The sequence below is a fragment of the Papio anubis genome, chromosome 16, assembly GCF_008728515.1.
Source record: "Papio anubis isolate 15944 chromosome 16, Panubis1.0, whole genome shotgun sequence".
Lineage (NCBI taxonomy): Eukaryota > Metazoa > Chordata > Mammalia > Primates > Cercopithecidae > Papio > Papio anubis.
In genome coordinates this window covers 59,064,455-59,078,983 of record NC_044991.1, presented here as the reverse complement: position 1 = coordinate 59,078,983, position 14,529 = coordinate 59,064,455, and the positions used below count along the sequence as shown (strand labels likewise).

At 48.5% G+C, this 14,529-nt stretch overlaps 1 protein-coding gene across 5 annotated transcripts in view; it reads right to left on the bottom strand.

Moving 5' to 3' along the window:
* Positions 1-1,785: 1,785 nt before the first annotated feature.
* TTLL9 (tubulin tyrosine ligase like 9) overlaps positions 1,786-14,529 on the bottom strand; it is a 73,315-nt gene continuing 60,571 nt past the window's right edge. For 4 of the 5 annotated variants that reach the window (XM_031656647.1, XM_031656646.1, XM_031656644.1 and 1 more), the window contains 4 exons: positions 11,225-11,283; positions 10,196-10,392; positions 7,574-7,687; positions 1,786-2,218 (listed from right to left, as the gene is read on the bottom strand). In XM_031656647.1, the coding sequence (XP_031512507.1) occupies positions 1,825-2,218; positions 7,574-7,687; positions 10,196-10,392; positions 11,225-11,283 (764 nt within the window). In that variant the 3' untranslated portion in view covers positions 1,786-1,824. Of the gene's footprint in view, positions 2,219-5,917; positions 6,043-7,573; positions 7,688-10,195; positions 10,393-11,224; positions 11,284-14,529 lie in introns of all 5 variants that reach the window. The other variant, XM_031656648.1, reaches the window with a different exon arrangement.

Below are 14,529 nucleotides of genomic sequence, written 5' to 3'. Positions count from 1 at the left end.
CTGGAGTGCAGTGGCCGGATCTCAGCTCACTGCAAGCTCCGCCTCCCGGGTTCACGTCATTCTCCTGCCTCAGCCTCCCGAGTAGCTGGGACTACAGGCGCCCGCCACCTCGCCCGGCTAGTTTTTTGTATTTTTTAGTAGAGACGGGGTTTCACCGTGTTAGCCAGGATGGTCTCGATCTCCTGACCTCGTGATCCACCCGTCTCGGCCTCCCAAAGTGCTGGGATTACAGGCTTGAGCCACCGCGCCCAACAACGTTTTTTCAAGAGAAGCTAGACATTTGGGTTGTGAAGTTGAATCTCCTGTCTTTTAAATATTTTTGACTAATGCAGAAACTGTTTTAAAACGTGAGTGTGGGTCACAGGTGTTTTACCCTACCCAAGCCAAACTTGGCCCAGACCTACAGTTTTGAATCCTCTTGAGTTTTGCAGAAATTACTATGTGTTTTCCCTGTGATCTCTTAAGAAGTAGGCAGGTGGAATTGGAAACAAACTGTCCATCCACAGGGGACTAGTTAAAGGAATCAGTAGCTCCAGATAGTGCAATACCATACAACTATAATCAAGAATAAGGAGCAAGCTCCAAGATACATCAAGTGGGGAAAGCAAGGGGAAGGCAGGTGTCTTATAAGCTAATAATGTGTGTGTGCAAATACAATGTCATTCCCTCAAAACAGCACCTGCAGGGTTGGGGCACAGAGGTGGGAGGGAAGGAGATGTCACCCTATACCCATTGGTAAACTTTGGATTTTAAACCACATTAATGTATTACTTATTTTTAAATGTAAATAAAGTAGGGAGTTGCAGAATTCACCTTGCTAGATGTTCTCCAGTATGACTGCCTGATTCACAATTTCACCATTGGAAAATTGCCCCTTCCTCCCTTGCAGGGTGGGTGCTGGGCCAAAAAGAGCCAGTCGCATTCCTTCTGGAAATAGGGAACCTGGAGCCCATGCCTGGACCTGTCTGTGTTTGCCTCAGTCACAAGGATGAATGGGAGAAGTCCTCATGCTCTGAAGGCAGAAGGTCCAGAGTAGCTTGGCTTCTGGCTTTCCTAAAGTCAGCGGGTTCACTTCTTGGATTTGCCAGTATTTTCCTTCCAAAAGTCTTCCCTTTGGGCTTAACCTAGGCAGTCAGATTCCACCATTTGCAGCCAGAGAAAGTACTCTGAAGCAGGCGGAGTGGTAGAGGGAGTAAATCCCCCCTGGAGCAGTTACCCCAACAGCCCCGACTCTTGTTGCAACCCCTCTTAAACCAAGAGGAGGCTTAGGAATGTAAGATGTGAAAATGCAGAGATTTTTACTCACACTCAACTCCCCAAGCTGTCCTGCCCATGAGCCCAAGGTTTTCTGGTTTCTGGCTCAGCTCCGAAGCTCAAACACAGGGCCTAGAGAAGCACTTAAGTCACCCATCTGACTTAGATCAATGCACCTTTGCAGAGACCCTCACTGAGCTCTGCCTCCCTGGTCTGTCTGGTCCATCTGAGAAGTGGGGATGCTCTGTCCCACTGGTTTTCAGATGATGGTCAGGGAGCCCCATGGGTTCCCGATATGCAGGGTCAGGGTATTACAAGGAGAAGAGGATGTGTTTAGGGCTCAGTACTTCCCCAGACCCCCAATAAATACAATCTAATAACGGCTTGCTTTGTAAGCACAGCTTAAAGACAAGTTCCTTAGCCTCCAAACCCGTGCTCCTGAAGGACCTTTTCAGCACTAACTTGGGAGGCATCCAAGTGTCAAAGCCAGGAGGACTTGGCTGCAGCCAACAGTATCCCCTGAACCAGGCCTGGTGCCCAGTGACTCCAAGTAGGGCCTGTGCTCATTTATTAGATATGATCTCTTGGGGGTACAGAACTTGCTGTATTTGTTCTCTTTGGGCCTAATTGCCAAGTCAGTTTGTCAAGGTTAAAACACCCCCCAGTCCTAGGGATTGGCGTCTCCTGGTGCAAAGATGCCTGGGGATGGGCTGGAGGTATCCAAGCGGCCCAATTCAGGTAGTAAGCTGCAGCTGCTAAGCCAGCAAAGCTGGTGCCAGGGTGGAGGTGGGGAGGTGAGAGCTTTGAGGTGCTGTGCTGGGATCTGAGAGTGCGGGGGAGGCCTGGGTGGCACCTGCTAAGGCTGATTTCCTCCTGGCAGCTGGGGATCAACTGGAAGCTTTCTTCTGGACTTGAAGGGAGTAGAAGAGCTGCCTCAGTTGTTTTTTCCGATCGTTGACGCAGCCTGGAAAGGAAGTGGGGTGTTGGCTGGGATGACCTGTGCTTGGGAGGAGTGGAGGGGCCTGTGCCCCCACTCCCTGCTGGGAAGAGGGGACAGCGGGAGTCAGACAACCACACACAGCCTGTGGTTTACATCCTGGCTCCATTCCTGAACTGCCATGGCCCTCAAGCAGGTCATTTACCCTTTCCAGCATCGGTCTTCTCATCTGTAAACCAGGATACTACTGCCCACCTTAGGGAGTGAACATGAGGATTGGGAGCTTCCCTCAAGCCAGGGACTGCTCCAGATGCTGAATGTGGATGGATTTGTTTGGCCTTCACGGGAATGATGTGTAGAAGCGAAAACGGGCTCAGAGAGGTTAAATCATTTGAACCCAGACTACCTGGTGCCAGAGCTACACTCTTAACCACTACCCCACACTGCCGCTCCTCCTGGCTTTGCTCAGTGAAAATGCATTTAAAGCTAGCACAGTGCCTGGCTTCTCATAGCTGCCCAGTACTGTCAGCTTTCTTCCCTTACCCAACCCATGTGTCAGGCACAACTGGCTAAGGGATGAGTTTTCCATACATGTGGCCCCCAGTCCCAGGCAGTTCGTGCTTTTAAATATTTCTGCCGTGAGCGCTGAGACGTCTCTCCCAGGACGTTCATGGTGCTACATGTTGGCTATTTGCTCTCAGAGCTGATCCTTGGGGTAACTCTCTGGTCATTTAATCTCATGCCAGGCATATTGATGGCACTCAAAAATGCTGCTTGAGTGACTGAATCTCTCTGGCCACTAGTACTGACCTGGGAGTGTCTGCCATCTTCCACATCCCCCCAAACCCTTGTCTGTCCCTGCTTCCTAGGCACTCACTTAGCCATTCCCTGAGCTGAGAGCCTACTATGCACATCCTCAGGGTTTTCCAGAGTGAGTTCCATGCAGCCCTAACTTAAACTCTATTTGGCTCATTCATAACTCCCAAGTCTTCTTGTCCAGTGCAAACTTCTTGGAGTTCTAGACTCATCTCTGAGTTATCTGCTGACCCTTTCACCTGGATGTCCCTGAACACTTCCCTAACACAATTCATCAGTACTCTTCCTACCCTAACCAGCTACCCTTGTGTTTACCACCATCAACCCAAACACTTGAAACAGGAATAATTCTAGAGACTTCTAAAGCACTGGCTCTCCCAGCCTGGTCAACATAGTGAGATTTTGTCTCTACAGGAAAAAGACACACACACAAAAATAAAATTAGCCAGGTGTGATGGGGTGTGCCTGTAGGCCTAGCTACTTGGGAGGCTGAGGCAGGAAGACTGCTTGAGCCTGGGAGTTTGAGGTTAGTTACAGTGAGCTATGATCGCACCACTGCACTCCAGCCTGGGTGACAGAGCGAGACTCTGTCTCAAAAAAAAAATTAAAAATTAAAATATAAAACAGTGGCTTGCAACTTGGGCTGCATATTGGAATCACTTGAGAGCTTTAAAAGCTACTGATGCCCACACCAACCGTATCTTGATCTGGCAGACATCAGTAGTCTTTAAAGCTCCCGGGCGATTCCAATGGGCAGCCAAGGTAGAGAACCGCCACTTTCCATCTTTGCTACTCAAATGGGGGTCCAGGAACTAGCGCATTGATATCTGAGGTACACTGTTAGCAAAAATGGCTGCAACAATTCCATTCCTATATGCACACCTCTGTGCAAGGTGACTGCTGCTCCTCTCATCAAGAGGTGGGGTCTATTTTCTTTTTTTTCTTTTTTCTTTTTTTGAGACAGAGCCTCGCTGTGTCGCCCAGGCTGGAGTGCAGTGGCGCGATCTCGGCTAACTGCAAGCTCTGCCTCCTGGGTTCACGTCATTCTCCTGCTCAGCCTCCCGAGTAGCTGGGACTACAGGCACCCGCCACCACGCCCGGCTAATTTTTTTTGTATTTTTTAGTAGAGACGGGGTTTCACTGTGTTAGCCAGGATGGTTTCGATCTCCTGACCTCATGATATGCCCGCCTCGGCCTCCCAAAGTGTTGGGATTACAGGCATGAGCCACTGCGCCCGGCGAGGTGGGGTCTCTTTTCTTACCCAGTGACTGGGTTAGACTAACACATGCTTTGATTGTAGCAGAATGACTTTATGGGACTTCTGAGTCTGGGCCACAAAAGCCTTTGCAGTGTCTTTTCTCACCCTCTTGGAACCCCGAGTCTACCACATGAAGAAGCCAGGGCCAGACTATTGGAAGACGAGTGGCCACATGGAAAGAGAGGCCCAACTGACAGCCAGTATCAACCCCCACACCTATGAATGAGGCTGTCGTAGCTATCAAGCCTCAGTAAATCTGCCAGGTGCCTGCAGCCCTATGAGTGACCCCAGGAGGGACCTGAGGAAGCATGAGCAAATAAAACAGTTGCTTTAAGCTGCTAGGTTTTGGGAGGGCTTGTTATACAGCAATGGTTAATCCATGGAGCATTACCCAGGAGCTTGTTAGAAATACAATCTTAGGCCCCACCCTAGACCTATGGAGTCACAATCTACAGTTTAACAAGATTTCCAGGTGATTATATGCGTATTAAATTAAGCTTGGACAGGGTTATATAGTCATCCGAAGCCTTATACATTTAGAAAACTAAACAACCCCTAGAAAAATGGATAAAGAGTATAGACAGCTTACAAAAGAAGAAGTGCAAATTTACAAAACGGAAACCTCACCAGTAATCAATGGAATGCACGTAAAACAACAATGAGTCAGTATGTTTTACCTCGCCAGTTGGCACAGATTTTTTTTTTTCCTAAAAATTCAAATCTGGCAAATTCGTATAATCTTTCTGGAAAGCAATTTGGTTGCAATAATCCCATCCCTTTGGCCCAATAATTCTGCTTCTAGGAATCTGTCCTCAGGAAATGGCCAGAATTTCAGCCGAGCTTAATGTGAAAGGGTGTTCATCAGGGTATTATTTATAAAAGTTAAAAAATATAAAATGCAATTGTGCCAAATGTCCAATTATAAGAAATTGGTTTAGTAAATGTCGGCATATGTACAAACTGAAATATTTTGCAGCCATACGGTAATTTTTTTAAACTGTGCCAAGAGGCAGGAAAGTCTAACGGTCAAGCACTCAGGTTTTGGAGCCAGGCAGATGGGAGTTTGAGTCCTGGCTCACCACTTATGACCAAAACCTTCATTCAGCAAGTTACATAGCACCTGGATATCATTTCCTCATCTGTAAAATGACAATAAAAACTACTTAAAGATTAAATGAGATAATGTATGTAAAAGATTTCATCCAGACTGGACCAAAAAGTACATTCAAGAGGGAGGCTCTTAATATACTTGAATGGAAAATGCCATGGGGAAAAGTGGGATTCGAAACTCTAGCCCAATGCCAATTTTGTAAAAGAAAAAGTATGAATATATGCATTTTTTAAGAACTGGAAGGAAATACACCAGATTGTTAAAGATGGTTATGTCTGGATGTTTTTTTATTTCTTTCTTTAGTTTTCAAATATTCTACAATGAGTGTGAATCCTTTTTTTATAATCAGGGGAAGTTTTCACTTTTTAGAAACCAAATTTAAAAATGAGGAACAGAGGTTAAGTCCCTTGCCCAAGGTCACACAGCTGGTAAGTTGCAGATTGAATTCAAACAATCTAACCACTATCCCAACCTGCCTCCTAGACTACCTGGTACCTCCCATGACCCATCCCTTGTGCCCACTCCACCTGGCCCTACATACCGAGGTGTGTGTTGGTCACAAAGTTTCCCATTCCCGACAGGTCAGGAACCCCCTCCTCTCTGCTAACAGGGCCATCATTCCACATGAGGTCAAAGCCCCCGACTCGCTTCTCCCTTCCCGTGAGCCTGGACAGGAAGGAGCACACAGGGTTAATGAAGGTGCACCTGGCGGGGCCCTAACACGCAAGTGAGGTCCCTGATCCCTCCCTGAGCCCGACTGATGTCCGTCTCTCAGAAGTCCTTTTTTCCCAACCATTCATTGACTATTTCCCAGGTACCTATGCAGGTCTCTGAGGGGTTGTTCCCCAGTTTTCCCCCAAGGCTCCTTGCTCTTGATAACGTGCCCCTATTTGTTTTTGTTGTTGTTTTTGTTTTTGTTTTGAGACGGAGTCTCTGTCACCCAGGCTGGAGTGCAATGGCACGATCTTGGCTCACTGCAACTTCTGCCTCCAGGTTCAAGCGATTCTTCTGACTCAGCCTTCCGAGTAGCTGGGACTACAGGTGCACACCACCACACCCGGTTAATTTTTGTATTTTTAGTAGACATGGGGTTTCACCGTGTCGGCCAGGATGGTCTCAAACTCCTGACCTCAAATGATCTGCCCGCCTCGGCCTCCCAAAGTGCTGGGATTACAGGCGTGAGCCACCGCGCCTGGCCACGTGCCTCTATTTGTGATTTGTGGTTTAAAGTCTCCTTTCCTCCTTAGACCTTAAACTCCATAAAGGCAGGGACTAGTTCTGTCGTGTTCCTTACTGTGTCCGCAGGATATGGCACAGGGCCTGGTACAGAGCAGGGCTCAAAAGTTTGTTGAATGAATAGGTGATGGTAGGAATAGTGGATACCTGAGGTTTCTGCCTGTTCAGCATCCATTTCACCTTCTTTCAGTCCAAGAGTACCTTGGGTTTTCCTTTGAGAACCACTTCTCCCTCCCTCATCCCATGGCTCACGTGGGGTTGACCCCACTCCCGAGGAGGTGGGCACAAGAACTATGCTTGGTCAAGCAGAGTCACAATGAGTGGTTTAGGAATGGTCATGTGTCCCAGTTCCCAGCAAGGAGAATCAATCCTCAAACTTCTGCTGGAATAATTGGGGAAAAGCTAATACAGAGGAAAGAGAGGGAGGGGGAGGGGGAGGGGGAACAGACTAGCCAACATTGAGCACCTGGATTCACACATTCACCCATTCCTAAAAGTAGCTCTGGGTTTTTTTTTCTGCCATTGCACATTGTTATAGCAATAGCTTTGTACTCAGCACTTACTGTTAGCTAGGCACTAGATAGTAAATTATCGTTGTAAATTAATCTAACAACTCTGAGAGGTAGACATGGCATTTCCTATTTTGCAGATGAGGAAGCTGAGGCTCAGAAAGGTGATGTGACTAGTCCAAAGCCTCACAGTCAGAAGGTTTCGAGGAAATCCTGCTGGACTGTCTCAGAAAGCTGTAGTTGGCCCTGCTCTGCCCTGGAGAGGTCAAGTCCTTGGGTCAGGACCCTACCCTCTGTGGACATCTCAGCTTCTCCATCTACAAAGTGGTAGGGCAGGCAAAAGCCGTCACTGAGGGCCACTCAGGCCCCAAGGTTCTAAGCTTCCCCTCTTCCTTGGTGGGAGCCTCAGTTGTCATGTACAAGGACATGTGATCAAGGCTGCCCTCCCTCACCTTGCTTCCATGTCCACGACATGCAGGGTGTCTTCTAGGAGGCAGGTCTTGAGCTCATAGTCTTCCTGGCTGCTGGCTGTCAGTGACGGGGACGCATTGACCTCCAGGAGCCACCTGGGGAGGAAGGAGAGTAGAGAGTCTTAGGGTTACTCAGTCCCTGGAGCCCCTAGGATTTCACTGAGAGGCTAGATGGATGCATGGACCCCACCCTTAATTCAATCCAGGCTACTCCCTCTACCTTTCTATTTTTTTAAATTATTTTTATAGAGATAGGGTCTTGCTAGGTTGCCCAGGCTAGTCTCAAACTCCTGGCCTCAAGTGATCCTCCTGCCTCAGCCTCCCAAAGTACTGGGATTACAGATAGGAGCCACTGTGCCCAGCTCCCTCCCACCCCCCTGCCTTTTTTTTTTTTTTTTTTTTCTAGAGAGGGAGTTTTGCTCTTGTCGCCCAGGCTGGAGTGCAATGGCATGATCTCAGCTCACTGCAACCTCTGCCTCCCAGGTTCAAGCGATTCTCCTGCCTCAGCCTCCAGAGTAGCTGGGATTACAGGTGCCCGCCACCACGCCCAGCTATTTTTTTTTTTTTTTTTTTTTTTGTATTTTTAGTAGAGACAAGGTTTCACCATATTGGTCAAGCTGGTCTCAAACTCCTGACCTCAGGTGATTCGCCCACCTCAGCCTCCCAAAGTGCTAGGATTACAGGCATGAGCCACCTTTCCACTTTGAAGAAAGGTAACTTAAATGTAGAAAGCTGGCATAGGCATGATTATGGTGCTTTCGTGGTGTTATTGTTTTCCCTTCTTCCAACAGAGATGTGAATGCAAGAAAAACTTCCCTTTCTTAGTGAAAATTTGCGCACTGTAGGTGGCACCCAACCTGCTGTGTCAGGGGTTGGGAAGCAGTGGGGAGAGGTGGAGACTGTGGTGAGCTGGAAAGGGCATTCCATGTCTAAAGGGGTGGCTGTGGCCAGCTCCAGGAGAGTGTTGCCTTGTGGGCATGTGAGTCCAGAATTGAGAGATCATCTGATTTTTCCAGAAAAGCCAAAAATTGTGAATTTTTTTTTTTTTTTTTTTTAAGAGTCAGGATCTGGCTCTATCACTCAGGCTAGAGAGCAGTGGTGCAATCTTAGCTCTTTGCAGCCTTGAATTCCTGGCCTCAAGTCATCCTCCTGCCTCAGCCTCCTGAGTAGTTGGTATTATTATTATAGGTGCTTGAGCCACTGTACTTGGTAATTCTGATTTTTATGTAAACATCTTCCAAATTTTAGAGCCTGTCAATAAATTAAAATTAAAAACAAAAACAGTCTAAAGGCCAAATTCCAAGTATCTGCAGGCCAAAAGCAGCCCAAAGACCTCCCGCTAACCACCTCTTGTCTTGTTCAACCCCATCCTTTTACAGACAGGAAGCTGGAGCCCAGAGAGGGAAGGGCTCACCTGGCAGGTCTGTGGGAGACCAAGTCCCTTTCCACTATACAGCAAATTATCTTGGTAAATTACTCTAACAACTTGGAGAGGTAGACATGGTGTTTCCCATTTTACAAATGAGGAAACTGAGGCTCTGAGGGGTGATGTAGCCACCTGGGGTCCTATGCAGCCAGTCTTCTTGGACCTGCAGAATTTTTGCCCACACGGAGGGGCACAGCCGGAGTCATCCTAATCACAACACTCAGGGCTGGACCCCTCTTGTCCAGGCCTAAGGGCGGTGCTGAGGGCCATTGTTTAGGGGTCTCAGCAGGCCAGGTGGTGATTAACTGAGGGTCCCTCCCCCAACCTGACTACCCAGGCCCCAGGGCCGCAAGTGGATGCTCCAGGCTTCCTGCAGTAGCTGGTGTCCAAGCACCGACCTCCTTATTCCTCCACCAGGTCCACCTTAATGCCAGCAGTCACATCCTGCTACAGGGGACAAAGGAGAGAGTCCTGCTGGTGCCGGGACCCTGTTTCCCTTGAGCGAGGGCTTCTCCTGGCTTAGAAAACCCCTCAACACTTACATGGTGACCCTGAATAGAGGGCTGGCTCCTGGATCTGGCAGTGCTGGTGAGGAGCAGCTCAGTCCAAGTCCTTAGACCCTGGGCCTGGCTTTGCCCTTGACTGGCTACATAACCTCAAGCTCCCTGACCCTCACTAGGCTTCTGTGTCCTGTTGCATCATGTGAGGCCATCATAGTGGTCCCTGCCAGGTCCGGTTTGTTCTATTCATCAGCTCAAGCTCTTCCACCGGCATCTTGGGAGTGGATCAAAGTCTTGGCAAAGATCGACATTGTAACAATATTCCATTATATGGTGCTTTGCATCTTCAAAGCTCCAAGACTTACAGAGGGGAAGTTTCTTGCCTGGTATAGGGGAGAATTCCTGACTCAGCAGATGATCAGGAAAGGCCTCCCAGTGCCAGGCTTGGTCCTCGGTGCTCTACAGACTATATCTCACTTATTCCTCATAACGTTCCTATAATGACCTACGGATAGATCCTGTCATGACCAACCTCATTTACAAATGGGCAAATTGAAGCACAGAAAACGTAAGTGTGCACAAGGTTATACAACTAGGAATTGGCAGAGCTGGGATTCAAACCTGGGCAGTCTGGGTATTCAAACTGTGACCTCCTGGCTCTCCCACCCACCCACTTACGGCTTGAGGTCCTGGTCGATGAGGATGTCGTAGCCGTACAGCTCGAAGCAGTGCTTGTCACTGATGATCACCTTCTGCACACTCTGCAGGCTTTTGACAAAGATGTTGTCGATGTCCCTGAAGAGCGTCTCCACCACCTCAGGCCCGTGTTTGGATGCCAGGTACTGCCGGAAGCGCTGCAGCATCCACTTGCAGCCCTGGGCCCCGGGCAGCCAGGTTGAGAGAGGAGCCTCAGTTAGTCAGGATCTGGCCTGGTAGGACCCTTACACAATTGCCTTCAGTGTTTCCCTTAGACCTGGGCAAGAGGGGCCCAGCCCTGAGCCCTGTAATTAGGATGACCCCAGGTGTGCCCCTCTTTCAGGGGAAAAAATTCTTCATGTCTAAGAGGACTGGCTATGCAGGATCCCAGAAGTCCCTACCCACACGGCCTGCATAGGCCCCTTCCCTGAGCCTGACTTGCTGAGGACAGACCACACTGACCATGTGTGCATCCCAAGGCCAAGGAGTGATCAACAGGCTGCCGTTTTCAGGGGTGTGTATGCACAAGGGCCCCACTGTGTGGGATGGAGCCAGGGGAGGGAGAGAAGGGAACAGGTGTGAGCTGGGGACCTGCTCTCCTGTGTCCCCTTGGTCTGGCCCTTGACTTTGAGAAGTCTGAGAATTCTGTATTTGAACCTGGCCTTGCAGGTTATTTTACATAGATAGAGATAAAATATATCTGTATGATACATTACATTAATCGATTAATCCATTGACCAATAGAAGATATCTGTCAAGGTAGGGGAATAGGACATTTTTTGTTTAGGGGTGTGTTAGTATGATTACAACTTTTAAATACTTAGACACATGATATGTAGGCCTCCATTTGTAGTCCTGCCCTGAGCCCTGCAAGTGGGATGGGCAGGCCTGCCTCACTGGTGAACACAGGCTCAGACAGGCCTATCCTGGGCTCCTTGCCACTCCACCCTCCCTACCCCGACCCGGCCCTAGAGGGCTGCCCCCGTGCAGAGCCACGCCTGGCTTCCTCACCTTCTTTGGGTGGTAGTCGGGAGATGTTTTTTGCACAGCGACGTTGGTGAGGTGAACATCTGGGAAAGGGTGGTAGTCAAGGGTCAGTGTGAACAAAAAGGGCGAGCCCTGCCCCCCGAAGTCCCCAGGACTGAACTGAGACCTTGCTTGGGAATTGATGGGGAAGGCTACGAAATAGCTCCACGGTCGTGTGTGTGGGCTTTGGAGTCAGTTGGGCCTGGGTTCAAATCCTGCCTGCATCTTTCCTGGCTGTGGGCTCCTGAAAAGCCATTTCACTTCCCTAGGCCTATTTCCCCACCTTTTAATGGGGGTACTTAGTAGTATATTGACCTCACAGGATTTTTCAAAAGGTTAAATACTGTGCCTCTTCCAGTGCCTGGCATAGCTGATATTATACTACGGTTTTTCTTTTCTTTTTTTTTTTTTAAATCTTTTTTTTTTTTTTTTTTTTTTAAATCAAGAGGAGTGGTTCTAACAAGTAAAGGAACTAAATACAGAACAACCATCTCAGGACACACTAGGCTGTTTGTCAGTAGAGGGGTCCAGGCTGGGCGGCCACTTTGTAGGAATATTGGCAAAGGGATCCAGCACTGGGATAGGGTCAGGGTGGCCTTGGAAGACCCAGCCCGGAGATTTGGCCTCTCAGTACCATCACCATCATCACCACCAGTGACATCAGCAGCACTTTGCAGCTTACAGAGCATCTCACTTGTTCCCCAAATTATTCCCATCTCACAGATGAGACCTTGGAGGCTCAGAGAGGTTAAGTGACCACCATTCAGAATACTCCTTCCTTAACATCTTCCCCCCCACAGCTAAGCAGGATGGCTTCCTCAAACCTCCTTGTATTTGTTTGTCTGTTTGTTTTGAGACGTAGTCTGTTGCCCAGGCTGGAGTGCAGTGGTGCAATCTCAGCTCACTGCAACCTCCGCCTCCCGAGCTCAAGCGATTCTCCTGCCTCAGCCTCCCAAGTAGCTGGGATTACAGGCGCCCGCCACCATGCCAGGCTGATTTTTGTGTTTTTAGTAGAGATGGGGTTTCACCATATTGGCCAGGCCAATCTCAAACTCCTGACCTCAAGTGATCCGCCCGCCTCAGCCTCCAGAGTGCTGGGATTACAGGTGTGAGCTACCACACTCAGTACCAAACCTCATGAAATGGCCATAAGACCTGACTTTCTCCAGGACTTACTTGGGGCATTTCTCAGATGGGGAGGTAGAGGTTCTAGGTCTCTGACTCCAAGTCTAATTCCCCTAAACGTATGGTTCTTCCAGTTTGTGGTGTATTGAACAGAGTAGGGTGGTTTCAACCTCTCTGGAGAAGGTGAGTATCCTCGTTAGCATCTTTTTCCTAGACATCTTCTTTAGAGCTCTTCTTCAGAGCTCTTTTTTTTTTTTTTTCTTTTGAGACGGAGTCTTGCTCTGTCACCCAGGCTGGAGTGCCATGGCACCATCTCAACTCACTGCAACTGCTGCCTCCCGGGTTCAAGCGATTCTCCTGCCTAAGCCTCCCAAGTGGCTGGGAGTACAGGCGTGTGCCACAACGCCCGGCTAGTTTTTGTATTTTTAGTAGAGGCAGGGGTTTTACCATGTTGGCCAGGCTGGTCTGAAACTCCTGACCTCAGGTGATCTGCCTGCCTTGGCCTCCCAAAGTGCTGGGATTACAGGCATGAGTCACCACATCCAGCCCAAAAATTAATTTTAAATGGACCACAGACCTAAATATAAGAGGCAAAACTATGAAATTCATAGAGAAAAATAGAGGAATGAGTCATTGTGACCTTGAGTAGGCAGGTCCTCTTAGATAGGACACCAAAAGCACAGATGACAAAATAAAAAATAGATAAATTCAACTTTACCAACATTTAAAACTTCTGTGCTTCAATGGGAATTATGGAAAAAAATGAAAGAAAACTCACAGAATGAGAAAAAATATTTGCAAATAATGTATCTAATAAGGGACTAGTATCCAGAATACATACAGGATTCTTATAACTCAACACTAAAAAGATAATCCAATTTAAGAATGGGCAAAGGATTTGAATAGATTTATAAGTGGTCACAAGCACATAAATGGTACTCAGTATCATTAGTCATCAGGGAAATGCCAATCAAAACCACTGCACATCCACTAGAATGGCTATAATGAAAAGGACAGATAATAGCAAGTACTGGCCAGGCATGATGGCCGCGCCTGTAATCCTAGCACTTTGGGAGGCCAAGGCAGGCAGATCACTTGAGTCCAGGAGTTCAAGACCAGCCTAGGCAACATGGTGAAACCCTGTATGTACACAAAATACAAAAATTAGCCAGGCATGGAAGCGAGCATCTATAGTCCCAGCTACTTGAGAGGCTCAGGCGGGAGGATCACTTGAGCCTGGGAAGTCGAGGCTGCAGTGAGCCAAGATCACACCACTGCACTCCAGCCTGGGCAACAGAGCAAGAATTTGTCTCAAAAAATACAAAATAGGCCGGGCGCGGTGGCTCAAGCCTGTAATCCCAGCACTTTGGGAGGCCGAGACGGGCGGATCATGAGGTCAGGAGATCGAGACCATACTGGCTAACACAGTGAAACCCCGTCTCTACTAAAAATTCAAAAAAACTTAGCCGGGCGAGGTGGCAGGCGCCTGTAGTCCCAGCTACTCGGGAGGCTGAGGCAGGAGAATGGCGTAAACCCGGGAGGCGGAGCTTGCAGTGAGCTGAGATCCAGCCACTGCACTCCAGCCCGGGCGACAGAGCGAGACTCTGTCTCAAAAAAAAAAAAAAAAAAAAAAAAAAAATACAAAATAACAAGTGTTGACGAGGATATAAAGAAATTGGAACCCTCAAACAATGCTAGTGGACATGTACAATCGTGCAGCACCTTGGAAAACAGTTTACAGGTTCCTCAAAAGTTAAACATGGAATTATTATGTGCGGCAATTCCACTCCTAGATACATACTCAAGAGAAACGAAATAGACTGGGTGAGGTAGCTCATGCCTGTAATCCCAGCACTTTGGGAGGCCGAGGTGAGCAGATCACTTGAGGTCAGGAGTTTGCGACCAGCCTGGCCAACATGGCGAAACCTCATCTCTACTAAAAATACAAAAATTAAGTCAGGTGGCCGGGCGCGGTGGCTCACGCCTGTAATCCCTGCACTTTGGGAGGCCGAGGCGGGCGGATCACGAGGTCAGGAGATCGAGACCATCCTGGCTAACACGGTGAAACCCCGTCTCTACTAAAACACAAAAAATTAGCCGGGCGCGGTGGCGGGCGCCTGTAGTCCCAGCTACTTGGGAGGCTGAGGCAGGAGAATGGCGCGGAC